Genomic DNA, 15,518 nt, shown 5'->3' on the forward strand with positions numbered 1-15,518 from the left:
ACAACCAACGCGACGACCTGACTCACGTTGCAAGACGCAGGCGGCACGCAGGCGCACTTGCGCGTGAGATTCCGGAAGTGGTGGAGCCAACGGCGCGTCAGACCCGGGCCATTCTAGCGTCCGTGCTGCTCTCTAGGGTTGGGCCTTTGTTCGTGAGACAACAGCCTCTTGGTGTCAAGGTTGTCGAACAGAAGATACAATCGGAGGAGGCGAACGAACGTGCCAGTAAGTAAGATGGCGAGAAGGGCAGGAGAGAGTGGGACCGATCGATAGCGCAGCGCTCAGCGTGGCGTCCTTTGCGCGTGCGCAATGAACGTGCGCGCTGAGCGATCCATTGGGCGGCATTCGCGCCTCCATCTTTCTGGGAGAGAGTGGGAGACCGACAGAGCCGTATCAGCGGGTACGGGCGTGGGGGGATAAGGGGCCGGTGCGGTTGGCTGGGGCCTTCAGAGGGTCTCGTGAAGGACTGGGCGGGCAGGTCGAGAGCGAGTGGGAGACGTGCGCCCGAGTTCTGCGTGCTGAGTTGCCCGGCAGGGCCTGCACACCCTTTCTCCCCGGGCCTCGCTCTCGCCACGACCCGGTCCTCGGTCCGCCTCTGCTTCCCGGTGCTCGCGGCGCGTTCGGCGAGGGGTCCCTGCGCCCTCGCCTCAGTCCGCTTCCTGGCCTCCTGTCCTTGTGCCTCAGTGCCCCTACCTGCGAATTGGAGATGATAAACAGGCTTCCCCCAGCCCAGCGAGCGGACGTTCAGTAGGCGAAGTGTGGCTCGACCGCTTTCTTTTCTTGTTTTTTGAGATCTCTCCCAACCCATGCATCTGACGGCAGTGAAGAGAGGATAGCGTTGCTGTTAAGTTCTGGGCCATGGAGTGGGGCGGCTCTGACGGCCACTTTAACCTTGAATGAGTTACTCAGCCACGCTTTACTTTGAATGTGTGTCCTTTGCTCTTTGAGCTCATTTCATCATCTCTTTTGTGTTCTAATATTGTCTGCACAAGCGTAGATTTATGAACATCTGTTTCTGCATATTTTTCAATTTAATGAATCAATGTTTATAAACTGCTTAGCACGATATCTGGCAGGAAGGAAATGCTTGGTAAATATTGACACCCAGCACTGTGCAAGAACAGGCCCTGAACCCACCTTTGTTCTCTATTGCTGTTTCCAGACACCTGCAACCTTCTGATCTGTCCATTCATATACATATATTGATATTTGATAATCAAATTATTCATTACGTCCACTTTTTGGAATCTTTTTTGCATAAACCAGAAACCTCCACCTGTGGTTTGTTTCATTTTCAAAGACTGAAGGAGAAATTAGACATTTGTAAATGAATCTGAGGGCACAGTGTACCATTTCTTTCATTTTTGTAGTTTTTTCGACCCTATCTTATTTGTCAGTGTTTCATTAAGCAGTTTACCCTTGAATCTTTCCAAAGCAGTCAACTTGGTTTCGTTTTTCTAGTACAATAGCTTTTTTTGCCCTCACATATTGGCTTACTACCCAAATTATCTAATTATAGTAATAAAGTCAGTTGCCATAAAACAGGTTTTAAGAATGAACATAACAGCCAGTAGTAAACATACAGCTCAGCTGGTGGAAACAATATATTCAATAGAATAGTAGCTGTCTTGCCTATTGTAGGCACCAGTGTTTAATTAACAGAAGAAATGGAAGATTTTAGGATAGTAATAAAGAATAAAAATCATAGGTGGATAGTTTGGCAGAGAATAAAAGTTGATGATGGATTCTACTGCAAATATTGGCTGACATTAACTTAAATAGTTTACGTATGCCAAGCCCTGAGCTCAGGGCATTATATGCACCATCTCATTTGACCTCTAGTAATTTATGTAACAGCTGAGGAACCTGAGCTCAAAACAATGAGGTCACTAACCCCAAAAAATGCAGCTAGTAGAGCTGGGATTTAAGTCCTGCAAGACTAGTTGACCAGAGATTCCTGGATTACTTCTGTGATTTACTACTGTCTTCACGTTTCATCATCTACCTTGTTTTCTTGCAGCTGAGAAACAGTTCTCTTCTCCAACATGTACAGAACCAAAGTGGGCTTGAAGGACCGCCAGCAGCTCTACAAGCTGATCATTAGCCAGCTGCTCTATGACGGCTACATCAGCATTGCTAATGGCCTCATAAATGAAATCAAGCCTCAGTCTGTCTGTGCACCCTCAGAGCAGCTCCTGCATCTCATCAAACTAGGTATCTCATTATGCAAATTCATAGATCAGATACTTAAGTTTCAGATGTTGAAATTATTTCTATTTAGTTGTGGTATCAATGAGGTATTAAATAAAGTGTTGGATACTGAAAGGGTAAAGTGCAGTCCAGATCATGAAGACTTAAGGCTGGTTCTAGTGCATTTGTACACATGAACTGGAGCACTCCATTGACTTCCTTTAAATCTCAACTCAACGTCTCAGATTCCTCTCTTTTAAAATAATCCCACTATCTAACAGATTTACTGTCTATAAGTTCTTTTCTTGTTTTGGAATTGTTTTCTTGGCAGTTCTCACACTTCCATTCCCCAGCATTCACCAAGAAAGACTGCAAGCTTTGTAAAGAACAGAAGAGTCTTTTTCATCAGTATATCCTGATACATACCTGGCATTCAATAAGGCATTTAATTCGAACATGTTTATTCTCTTTGACTTGTAAAGCCAATTGTGAAAATTTATCCTGAGGAAATCAAGAGGATAAATTAAAATGCTCACCTGTTAATATACTATTATCTATACAGTTTTAAATATCCATAAAATTAAATGCAATAATTAAAATTAATGGTGTTGTAGATGAATGTATTGATTCAGAGTTTTATTCTATATGATTGAATGGACAAGTAACATAGTACACACTTCAGGTCTGTTTTTGTTTTGAAAAACAAAACTATTATGTGTGGGAAAAGAACCAGAAGTCATACCACAATGTTAACAGCAATTTATTTGGTAAAATTTGAGATCATTTTTATTTTCTTATTTGTATATAGATATAGTTTCTCTTGTACAAGTAAATGTATTGTTTACGTGATGTATATAGTTATTTTTAAGTTTAAAATGTATGTTCCAAATCATCTTCAGTTTATTTAACCTCATTCTTTCAAAACCACTTCAGTAATGGTAACAGTGTAGCTGACTGCTTCATATCTGCTGCTAACAGATCTCAACCTTAAAAATATTAAAATTTAAGGGAAAAGTGAATCATTTAACTACAGAACTGATAGTTTGTTTCTGTAACTGTAGCTATAGTAGTAAACTTGGGAGGCAAGAACCTAGGGAATTGACTTTGGTTGTGGGAGCCTATTCTTCCACCAGCCCATGTCGCCTCGCAGTGTCGTGAACCTTGGACAGCATGGCAGGGAACATGAACTTTTGTAAAGTTTTAGGTGTCATGCAGTCACAGAAATTGTGAGTTAATGTTGGTGAACATTGGATTGGATTCAGTCTTTCAGTTTGAATCCAGAACTTTGTCTTGACCTTTAAATTTTTTTTCATGCTTTTAATTTTGATTTCTTCCAGGAATGGAGAACGATGACACTGCGGTTCAGTATGCAATTGGTCGATCAGATACAGTTGCCCCTGGCACCGGTATTGACCTGGAGTTTGATGCAGATGTTCAGACAATGTCCCCAGAGGCTTCCGAATATGAAACATGCTATGTCACATCCCATAAAGGACCATGTCGTGTAGCTACCTATAGTAGAGATGGGCAATTGATAGCTACCGGATCTGCTGATGCTTCCATAAAGATACTTGACACAGAAAGAATGTTGGCCAAAAGTGCCATGCCAATAGAGGTAAAAAAAAAAAAAACAGTAATGTGCTCACCATTTGCCTCTTGTTGCACATTCTCAAGTAAAAGCAAGCTGTCGTTTGCCATAGCTGTGGATTGTATGCTTGGATGCAGACAGTTCTGTACCTTGAGTGTCTCTACTTTTCTTTTTGGTCTAGGTCATGATGAATGAGACTGCACAGCAGAACATGGAAAACCACCCAGTCATTCGCACACTCTATGATCACGTGGATGAAGTCACATGTCTTGCTTTCCACCCAACAGAACAGATCCTCGCATCTGGTTCGAGGGATTATACCCTTAAATTATTTGATTATTCCAAGCCTTCTGCAAAAAGAGCCTTCAAATACATTCAGGTTAGAAATGTTTGGAAGGGAGCTTTACATTTTTTCCTAAACATAGGAAGGTTTTGAACAGCTCTTCTTTTTTTTTATTTTTAAATAGTCTCAGTGGTCATCCTGTAAAACAAGGACAGCAACCGAGACATGCTGGATGGCACAAGGATCAGATTCCATTGGCACATAGTTCACATTCTGCTGTGTGCCCACTTATTCTGGCTGGTCAGGACCAGTCACAGTTCATGGGACTAGGGTTCAGAATCCAGATCACTTTTTTAAAGATCTCAGATTCCTATTAAAAACAAAACTACCACCTCCCCTAAAAGTATAACTTACAGGAAACAAAAAAAAAAATTCAGAAACTGTCATGTGTTTATTGAAATCATGATACTTGGCACTGTATTTTGTACATTGCAGAAATACCAAGGTTTTAGTACTGACTTCCATCTTTCCATGGTTAAACTTTATTTTTTACTTAGTAGTTGCATCTCTGAAGCAATTCAAAGCTATTAAGTGCACTTATCTTCAGTAACCATGTAGATTTGGGAATCTCTGCTAAAATTTTAAAAGAAAGATACTTTGACATATCCCAGAAAATACTTTTATTCCTTCCAATATGTATATATAATATCTGGTAATTGTTTTATGAATTCCTTGCATCAGCCAGACATTGTCCACATTTCCCCTGGATTTAATGTTTGCCAGTTGATCATTTAGACATTGATGTTTGTCATTCCAGGAAGCTGAAATGTTGCGCTCCATCTCTTTCCATCCTTCGGGAGACTTCATACTTGTTGGAACTCAGCACCCTACTCTTCGCCTTTATGATATCAACACCTTTCAGTGTTTCGTCTCTTGCAATCCTCAAGATCAACACACCGATGCTATATGTTCTGTTAATTACAATCCCAGTGCCAATATGTATGTAACTGGTAGCAAGGACGGCTGCATCAAATTATGGGATGGTGTTTCAAATCGATGCATCACAACTTTTGAAAAAGCACATGACGGAGCTGAAGTCTGTTCTGCCATTTTTTCCAAAAATTCTAAATACATTCTCTCAAGTGGAAAAGACTCTGTAGCTAAACTTTGGGAAATATCAACAGGACGAACACTGGTCAGATACACAGGTATGTGAGAAGTTGATATTGACATTTTTGTGGCTCTTTACTGTTTCCAGAAATCTTAGATCTTTGCAGTAGAGCAACACAATGCTATACATGGACAAAGCAGATGTTATTCCTTTTTTTTGGTAAGAGCAAAACAAGGCTTAGAGGTTAAATCAGTTAACCAAGGCTACAGTTGGTAGGAGGCAAAACTAAGAACAGACTCATGGCTTAACAACTTTGCTCTTCTCCACACATCACAGTTTAAATAGACTAGGTCTGGATTCCATGTAGGGAACATTTGTGAACCTGATGGTCCATTTGTAAACTGATGATTTGCCCCCCCTTTGACAAAAACAGAAATGCAAACTAGAGAAAAGCTTCAGTTGGTGGATCTCAGTAATAATATGCACTAGGGAAAGTAGAGCTGGAAGGGAAGATCTTGCCGTCCTCCTGAGAGAGCAGAGATAGCTCCCCAAATAAGAGCATACATGCACTCAACACAGATAGAAAGTGGGCTCTTCAGACAGAAAAACAAAATTAAACATGCACTGGGTTCACATAAAAATAAATAAATAAATATAAATAAATAAATAAATAAATAAAGGTATCACGCTCATATACAACTAAAAATATTTTTTAAAAATTATTTTTAAAAATTGTAGAATCCTCAATTCCAATTGTTCTCATTGGTAACAGGTATGTCTGTACAATTGTTTTTATTATAAATCCGTTGCAATTTATCCCACCAAAAGTAATTAGAAGAGAGTGAATGTTAAAATATTGTGTCTAATTCTATCATTCTTATAGCAGCAGAGACTTTTTTGGTTAAAAACGTCTTGTGAAATGTTTGTCATACAGTAGAATCACCATGACTATATAGCTCAGAACGCTCAAAAGAACACTATTACAACCTGCTGGTGATGTTTTAGCCACTAGGGTGCAGCATGACCTTCCTCGTGTCTCCTTGTAAGGGGTGTTTGCTTCCCTGCTGTTTTTCCGGCTTCTGGTGTGTGTATGTATACAACCAGCAACTCTGGAAGAGCCATTCTATCATAATTTGGTACCTTCACTAAAATACTATTATACAAAACTATTTCTAAAATATATCTTATTACTATTGAACAACTGTATGCTTGTTGCAAAAAGGAGAACAGAAATGACCAGAGTACATGAGAAGGCCTGCCACCCCTTTCCAGGGGTGCAGTGTGTCCACACAGATTCACCAGGCTGCTGACGAGAACGTGAATGTTTGGAATGTTTCCTGGTGATATATGGCCAACAGACTTGTTTTAGTTGAAAATTGCAGTTTGGTTTTTTCAGAAATCAAATTATACTGATTTTTTATGTACAAATCCTCTTTTTTTCCTGATAGGTCAAGACCCTGTCATGTCAGTGCATTAAGATTTCTATTTAAGTTTTGATATTTTTGTCAGAATTCAAAGCACTCTTGAAATAAAAGAAAAACTATCAAGACAAGAGAAATTTAATACTTAACACTGAACAGTTATGACGGTTGGACGTAGTATATATACATACATCAAAAGGGTTAATAGTCTTAATCTATAAAGAGACCTTAGAAATAAGAAAAAGATGAGCTACATTTGACAGGAAAGGGGCCAGAGGACATGGAGCCATTTTATAAAAGTGGGGGGAAAAAAAAAGGCCCGATAGTATAAATGACCAATTTTCTGTCAATCCAAGCAGCAAAGGATTTTATTGATAGAAAGTCAAGATTGCCCCAGACAGTGAACCTAAAAGTAATTTTCATATATTTTTAGTTTCTAGATTTATAGAGGTGTATCATTTTAACAGTTTTAAAATGCTGTTTTTATATTGAAAGGATTAGAACAATATTAGAGAATGTTCTGAGACGTAAGCTTGGACCACTATCCCTCAGTCCACCACCCTTAACCTGTTTTCTTTGGCAGGTGCGGGTCTGAGTGGACGGCAGGTGCATCGGACACAGGCTGTCTTTAACCACACAGAGGACTATGTGTTGCTGCCTGACGAAAGGACGATCAGCCTCTGCTGCTGGGACTCGAGGACAGCCGAGCGGAGGAACCTGCTCTCCTTGGGGCACAACAACATTGTTCGCTGCATAGTGCACTCACCCACCAACCCCGGATTTATGACGTGCAGTGACGACTTCAGAGCACGGTTTTGGTACCGGAGATCAACCACCGACTGAGCCACTTCACTACTAGGGTTCTTGCTTCGAGGACTCTGCCCTCCTCCCCTGTGTCCTGTCACCAGCTTCCGTAGTAAGTCATTGCACCATCTTTGACAGTTGTGCTGCCACCTCTGTCTGCATCCTTCTTGGATTTGTACAAAAAGAATCTTTTTTTACCTTGATGTAGAATCATGGTGGAAAAAGTTGGAAACGCAGATCTGTGCAGTTGTTCTACATTCACTGATTATTACAGTGTGACTTTCATCGATTTTGTAAATACAGGACTTGCCATTTCTTTGGAATCTCTTGATCGTTTGGAGAAGGATAAAATATTAAAGTGCTTTCTAGATCTCAAGTGAATCTGTCATGAGGAACTTTCATTTGGTACTTTGTCAACTTCCATGCCTCTTGCACTGCACTCTTGTAGCTTTCCTTCCAGATACGGTGGCATGTGAGCAGGCATGCGGCTCAGGATCCAGAGTATGTGCCATGTTGAACCATTTCTGAGACTCAGTTCTATCCTAAAATGATGACATTCTGATAATAAAGCTCACATCTGCAACTTCAGTGTTACATACTTTTCACTTCAATAAAATGAGTGGCCCACGCTCCCTGAAGAGCACTAGGGACCATGTTATCACACCCCCACGTGGTCCTTCCAGTGCCAGCAGGATTTAGTAGAATTTAGTAAATGTATTTCCAATAAAATTATTACAATTTGATGAGGAAAAAAATACCCAGTCTAAGCAAGATGAGGGAGACCTGCTGTTGCTCTCGGGTGTTTCTGAGGTAACAAGATTTTTCGGTTCTCTTGAGCAGGACTGTAACTTCTCATCGCAGATGCTCATGGCCGCCTGCATTCTCCAAAGCTGTATAGTGAACCATCTCATAGAAGTTCTCTTTTTCTTGAAGTTTTTAGAAGGTGGCAGTATTTCTTTGGATTCAGTTCTATCTGGGTGAGACAACCATACACTCCCCTCTTACAAACATAAGCTTTGCTTTATATTTATCCCCAAAACATACTTCATGATCTGGGTAGGGGCACCTAGAAATGCAGTCTGGGATCATTTGATAAAAATAGATAGGTTAAAGTAAAAGTAATTGCTTTATATCATAGATATTTCTTGAAGTTATTGCACAGAAATTCTGTTTAGTCATCATCCTTGAGGCCTATTTTAACTCCTTGGTCTATATAAAAACCATTTAACCATTAAGTATTCTTTTTGTTTGTTTTTTGTTACTTTGTTTTTAGAGACAGCGTCTGGCTATGTTGCCCAGGCTGGTCTTGACCTCCACTATTTGAAGTTGGCCATCTGTGAATGCTATTTGATAAGATTAGGAAAAAGCTACTTAACAGGAACAAGGATAACCAGTTCTACCAAAAATCATCAAGCAGAACTCCCCACTTTTTCCCCACCTCCCTGTTGCTTTCCACCTATGAAACCAAGATTTAAGGCTTCTGTATTCTGCTCTGGCTAGGGTCCTGAAGTGAACACACTGCACTCCTGATACAAGCTCCATTGGATCTTTTCAGTTGTTCATGAAGTAAAGTAACAGGGCCTATTTTTTTACAGTTTTTAGACTAAGCAATGGCTCCATAGTTTCAGGACTTAACATTTTGAAATCAAGGCACTTCTGTGTGTTTCCAAAATAAGTTGTGGGGAGTTTTTTTGAGGGTTTTGTTTTTTGTTTTTTGTTTTTTGTTTTTTTTGTTTTTTTTTTTTGATCTTTTAAAAGTCAATGTTTTGAGCCGGTTAAGTGCCAAAAATATTGAATAGACGGTGTATTTGTACCACATAACATCCAGGCATTCAAGTGATAAGTAAGCTGGACACAGTGGCACACTCCTGTATCCCCAGCAACGATGGAGGAGACTGAAACAGGAGGATCGCAAGTTCAAGGCCAGCCTCTGCAACTTAGCAAGATGTGGTCTCGAATTTTTAAAAACAAAAAGGACTGGGAATATAGCACAGTGGGAGAGCACCCCTGGATTCATTCCCTGTACTAGAAAAAGAAAAACATGATAAATAATATCTGGTTAGAATGAGAACATATATCTTCCGAGTTATTTTTTTTTTAAGAAATGTGATTTCTAAATAAACTTTTTGTATATAATGATAAGTTTTTGAAGCTTGCTTCGAACATTCCCATATTTGAACATCACTTCTCAAAAGGTTGTCCTCAGGGGTACTTTCCACTCTTTGGTGCTTGTTCTCAGACTCTTGGTTTGTAGCTGAATCACCTTGAGTTCTTTATCTGTTCTTCACTCTATGAACTTAAAGGACTCAAGTATAGTTCGATTTCTTTGGATCATTGGGAGAAAACTCCATTGTCTTATACTTTGGTTTCCTTTAGGATGGGTGATGTGGGGGGTCTGGTCTCTGCTCTACTGGCTTGGTAAGTTGTCAGGCAGGTCATCTGTCTTCTGGGCTGCAGCTTCCCTTTCTGTGATGGAAGGGCCTTATCATGTGATCTCCAGCAGGTACTTCTTCACCCAGTGAAGCACCAATCTTTTTAATGCATCATGAAACAGACTTGGGAGAGAGGGAGGCATTTGCTTTGATGGCCTATTTCTGAATATATGACAAACCAGATACAGCCCATTCGGTACCAACCTAGGTAGAATCTATTTTTAATTCTAAATAGATAGCTGAGCTAGCAAGAAAGGGAATTCTTGAAAGGCAAAAGGCAAGAAAGCACGAATCCAGAGGATGGTCAGTGCAGGAGCTGACAGCGCCAAGGACGTTTGTCAGTCCCTTGAAGCCTGATGAATTCTGAGAAGTCAAAGTTCTGAGTCTTCACAGGGCAGGAACTTTGATCAAGGCCCAGAGAGCCTGGAACTTAAAAAGTACCCCCTCAATAAAAAGATGAGCTTGACCCAAACCTGCCTCAGCACTGGCTCAGGCTTGCCGGGAGGCGGGGTGGGACGGTGGCACAGGGAAGGTCTTCTCTGAGAGTCTGAAACAAGCCGTTCATCAAGCAGGTTTGAAACAGCTGGGACCACTTGGCATGCTCAGACAAAACCAAGTGGAAAAGGTAAAGCCACCTCAGGTTGGCAGTGGCCACAGTGCTGTGCAGAGACCAGCACAAATTCCCTGTGCAAGAACACTTGCCTTCATCCTCAGGTGATTCTCCAATGGTGCAAAGGATGGAGTTGAGTCAGATACATGAGGAAACCAGCCATTATGAGATCAGCAAGAACAGGCAACTCAGACCTGAACACAGACAGTCCAATGCAGAATATTAGTATGTAGAATGTGTTGAAAGAACTGACCCAGGAACTACAGTAACACCAGTGATCAAGAGTAGATTTCAGGGACTGGGAATGTAGCTCAGTTAGTAGAGTGCTTGCCTTGCAAGCACAAGGCCCTGGGTTCAATCCCTAGTACTGCAAAAAAAAAAAGTAGATTTGAGGGAAATAATACTAATCCAACATCTCTACCACTTGCATATTAATGCTCACCTCTTTCTGGAACTTTTCTGCCTTGCCTTCCTGCCCCCTTATGTAGGGAAGCCTCTTTCCCAGCCATCTGTGACCAGTTGACTCCTGGCTGCTTTGTGTGTGCCCCACCCCACAATGACTTGCCTGAGACGCCCCTTTCTGCCCTGGTGTTTGGTCTGCCAGCATTCAGCCTTTTCCTGGGGCTTCCAACCTGGGCATCAGAATTAGGCTAGAAATATGAGTTCTCACTATTACAGCAACTGCAAAGCCCCAGTCCTCCTTGCAGTAGCCCTACACCACATAGTGAGTGAGTTCGTTGGCAGTTTTTGAAATTCTATGACCAGAACTGTTTTTAGGAATTATCTTCATGAGATGAAAACCTGCCAGATAATCTCAGATGATTTTGAACAATGCAATCTGAAACTTTCAAGTCCTAAAAGTTGTGAGTGTTCTCAGTTTCATTCAGCTTTTCCTTCCAATTCAGGCACCAAGTGCCCAGTGTTTGAATACCACCATACTCAAGAGAGCTTCAAAGCTAAAAGTTAGCAGGAAAACAGTATAGACATGTACAGAAAACATAAGCACCTTGCCTCTCTACACATTTATCAGGCCCTATAGAAGTAAAGTGATCAGACTCACTGAGCTCAGAAAAAAAAAAAAAAAAAAAAAAAAAAAATTAGTCCAGAGTACTGTTCTCAGTACCACATTTTTCAAGAGCATTAAAAACCTCACCAGAGTCTCCCTAACTGGTTCTCTTGGATCTAGCTGTTCTAGCCTTTGGACAGACTGGTATTTCCCTATTTCCTAGAATAATCACCTCTTGCAATATTGCAATACAAATGCATTGCAGCAGTGTCTGAGGACTTTCTCACCTTTCATTCAGAAGAATCAGAGGGATCAAATTCCAGACTGAGAAGTCAATCCTAACCACTGAATCTATCCTAGCTAGCTATGTAGGAGGTAGTCTCATTTCAGGGCCAAGTATCATTGCTTTTGTGTCTTGGTTTTGTTTTCTGGTTTAGGTTGAGTTGCGGAGAAAACACAACATGCAGATTGTTGCATTGCTGTCTGTTGGGTGAACCAGAGGGGAAGCCCTTCGGTATGGGAAGGTCACTGTGGGCGACTGCCAAGGTGATGGGGACCATGTGAACTTCAGATAGGGTGGTGCCAGTCTTTTGTAGGAGACTATTCACTGTGACCTTCAGCAAGTTTGTCCTTTCCTCTTCTCCCCAATATCCTCTCCTTCACTTTTTTTATGATAGAAAATTTCAGATGTGCACAGAAGTCTATAGTGTAGAAACTCCCGGGGAGTAGGAGAGAGAAATGAAGAGTGACAGATGGAGATGGGGTCTCCCTTTGGGCCAATGAAAATGTTCTGAAATTACTGGGGATTGATGTACCTTGCACTAAAAACCATTGAATTTTATACCTTAAAGTGATGAATTTTATGATACTTGAATTATATATTAATAAAACTGGTTTTTATTCTTTAAAAATGTCTACAGCACAATAAATCCCAATGCATCTGTCCCACAGATTCCCCAACCTTCTCTGTGGCCAATCTCAATTTACCTGTACCTCCACGGACTTTGCCCTTTCCTGAATTATTTCGAAACAAAATATCAGATATATTTTGTCTTCCAAGTATATTAATATATATGTCTGAAAGATAGGACTTTTAAAAACACAAATCGTGCAAGGCACAATGGCGCACACCTGTAATCCCAGTGACTTGGAAGGTTGAGGCAGGAGGATGGCAAGTTTGAGGCAATTTAGCAAGACCCTGTCTAAAAATAAAAAAATAAATAGGACTGGGGATGTAGCTCAGTGGTAAAGCAACCCTGAGTTCAATCCCCAGTACCAATAAAGGAAAAAAAAATCATAACATCATTAACACCTGCAAGCATCCATGTTAATATCATCACATTAATGAATATTGTCATGTATGTATTCAGTGTTTAGACTGCCGGGCAAATGGTTGGTTTTGTAATTTGTGCCAGGCTAGCTCAGATGCTGGTAAGATTGCAGAGTCAAGACCCAGACTCAGGGAATTGAGTGGAAGCAGGCTTGTGGCAAGCAGCCTACAAACTCGTTTATTGCAGGAATAGCTATACATTTTATACATTTCTTGCCCAATCACAATGTGCTACGGGGATCAGACCACCAGGTTGTGCTACGGGGGATCAGACCACCAGGTTCCTATACAAGTTCCCTTGGTAACACTGAGTCAACTTGGGTCAGTCATTTACTTTCCTAGGTAGGAGAAGCGGAATGCTTCTCCCTACAAGTTTTCCTTACACACTTGAGATTCACTGCTGCCAGCCAAGAACTAGGATTTCTCCCAATATGGTTTGTTCTGAATGAGGCCCATACTTTGTGATTTGATGCTTTCTGTAAGTCTCTTCATCTTTAGATTTCACCTTACGGTCTATATTCTCTCTTTACAGTCTGTTTGTTGAAGAAACTAGGTTATTTCGCAAAATTAATGCCCCCCACCACCACCCAGTTCCTCATCAGCAAAATAGGAAGAGTAGTAGCACTAACTTCTGAGGCTGCTGTTGGATTAAATGAGGAAATATCTGTAATGTGTTTGGAACAGCCCCTGGCACACAGTAAGCACTTCATGCCCTCCAGGGTTCAGAAACCCAGCCCTCCAAGAGGACGTAGAGCTTGGTCTTCAGGCCAGTCCAAATCCCAGTGCTTCCAGGCTGCCGGGGTTCTTCTCTTCTCTGCCAGCCCGCCCCCGCGTGGGTATCATTCTCTGGCAGACACTCTCCACATGGTGGCAGAGTCATCCAAGAGAGCCCGCCTGCCTGCTGCTCCTCTGCCTGGCCACATCAGGGCAGAACCTTTCTAAGTATCTCCAAGTCAGTGGGACCTGGCTGGGAGCACTGGCTTCACCTGTCGGGAGCAGGGAGTGGAGGATGGTCCTTGGGTGTCCAGCAACAGAGGCAGTGCCCCTCCTGGGAACTCCCGACATGAAGGTGTCGATTTGAGACGGACCAGCTGTTGTGGTGACACCCTGTTCAAAGGGAAATTCTATGCCAGCCACAAGATTATTAGTTCATAACCTAGAGTTCAAACACCAGCTGCCTGGGGTAGAGAATTATGGGCACGAGCTGATAGTTATAATTGGGTTGTTTATACCGTCAACCTCAGTTCTGTCCACCTTTTTTTTTTAATCAATATTTAAAATTTGTTCTAATTAGTTATACATAACAGTAGTTTGCACTTATGCGTTGTGATAAATTGTACATAAATGGAGTATAATCTCTCATTTTTCTGATTATATATACTGCAGGATCACATTGGTCCTGCAGTCACACATGTACGTGAGGTCATAATGTCTGTTTCACTCTACTATCATTCTTTCCCCATACCCCTTCCCCTCCTTTCACTCCCCTCTACCTACTCAGTTCTGTTTGTCTTGACAATTGTTTCTCACTGTAAATCCCTTTGATGTTAAAACCTATATACTAAATGTGCCCAGCTTGTTCATGGTCACTGCCTCCCTACCAGGGTTGTTAGTGAACCGCCAGGACCCAGCTTTTTCTCTACTTGTGTGTCTGTCTGTCTTTTCTCCATCCCCTCATCACCTGGGTTGGTTACCTGAATAAAGGTCGGTGGCAATCACGGCATTCCCCACCTGTGTAAGCCAATCACTGTGTCTGGGGTTTGGATGCTCAGACTGGCTTGAAGCATCCTTTCCACCTGGTGAAAGAGCTTTCCCAGGCACCAAAAGGACCCCAACCACAAGAAAGAGCGGGATGCTGAAGGAGCGGAACAAGACCCTAACCAGAGAGCAGCATCACGATGCTCTAGACATGCCAATGATTGGTATTTTGCCTGTCCTGGTACCAACCTAGTACTAAACCGCGTTCATTTATTCAAAGATTTCTGAGTGCTGTGTGCTCACCACTGTCTAAATGTTGGAAAATTGTGAGTGACCCATACAGACTGGGTCCCTACTTGGAAAGCCTCACATTGAGTTATTTATTATAAAGTAGTTCCTGGGTATTTTAAAATGAGAAAAGAAAAGGTGAGCTCCACGGAGCATTCAAGTGGTGTTGAAAGCATGAATGAGCGAGGCCGCCTGCAGTCCTGTCATTTAACCTGCTGGGTCCCAGGCCTTCAATTCTGCAAGCACTGCAATGAAATGACGCAGGTGCATTAAAATAGGTTGGAAATCATCATCTAGAGCTCATACATGATTATATTAATATTGTACCATTATAATCATGTAATTGTATTACATATTATAGCCTATGTTTCAGTTTGTACAGGTTTCCCATGTCTGGGATACTGGGACAAAATAGGTTCACCCTGCCCTGTTAGTCTCATCTAAGCTCTTGCTTTCTGCTGTCCTCCTTTTGTTTTCTAAATAATTAATGGATTTTTGTTTTTGTTTTTGTTTTTGTAATTTTAAAGTCCATGATTTCTATGGATGTGACTAGATTTCTAGATGATGTTTGAGTCCCTAAGTGTTAGAGATATTGATTCTTGTTTTAGAAAATAGCTAATTGTAGAAAATGAATGCGTAAGTTAACATGGCCCTATGTAACATTTTTGTCCCCATGGACATATAAGCCTGGTAGCCTGGGACCCAGGTCCAGTAGGGACCACCCTTGCGACACAAGCCTCACTTGGCTTGACGATGC

At 41.5% G+C, this 15,518-nt stretch overlaps 1 protein-coding gene across 2 annotated transcripts; it reads left to right on the forward strand.

Annotated features, from left to right (window-relative positions):
* Window positions 1-88: 88 nt before the first annotated feature.
* On the forward strand, window positions 89-12,940 carry CSTF1 (cleavage stimulation factor subunit 1). Of its 2 annotated transcripts, none has more exons than XM_079129441.1 (6): window positions 89-225; window positions 2,021-2,214; window positions 3,528-3,805; window positions 3,960-4,157; window positions 4,879-5,269; window positions 7,177-12,939. In XM_079129441.1, the coding sequence occupies exons 2-6, from the start codon at window positions 2,046-2,048 to the stop codon at window positions 7,434-7,436; spliced, it is 1,296 nt and encodes a 431-aa protein (XP_078985567.1). In that variant the 5' UTR covers window positions 89-225; window positions 2,021-2,045; the 3' UTR covers window positions 7,437-12,939. The 2 variants fall into 2 exon arrangements, with proteins under 2 accessions (XP_078985567.1, XP_078985568.1); XM_079129442.1 differs by lacking the exon at window positions 89-225 and adding an exon at window positions 289-400 and having other exon boundaries at window positions 7,177-12,940.
* The last annotated feature ends 2,578 nt before the right edge of the window (window positions 12,941-15,518 follow it).

The sequence above is a fragment of the Sciurus vulgaris genome, assembly GCF_902686455.1.
Source record: "Sciurus vulgaris genome assembly, chromosome: 2".
NCBI classification, from domain to species: Eukaryota; Metazoa; Chordata; class Mammalia; order Rodentia; family Sciuridae; genus Sciurus; species Sciurus vulgaris.

What these genes read in the sequence shown, in the direction of transcription:
- CSTF1 (XM_079129441.1), top strand. Translation starts at nt 2,046, where the DNA reads ATGTACAGAACCAAAGTGGGCTTGAAGGACCGCCAGCAGCTCTACAAG. An exon ending in CCTGCATCTCATCAAACTAG is followed by an intron (nt 2,215 to 3,527) that starts GTATCTCATTAT and finishes GATTTCTTCCAG; the next exon opens with GAATGGAGAACGATGACACT. An exon ending in GAGCCTTCAAATACATTCAG is followed by an intron (nt 4,158 to 4,878) that starts GTTAGAAATGTT and finishes TTGTCATTCCAG; the next exon opens with GAAGCTGAAATGTTGCGCTC.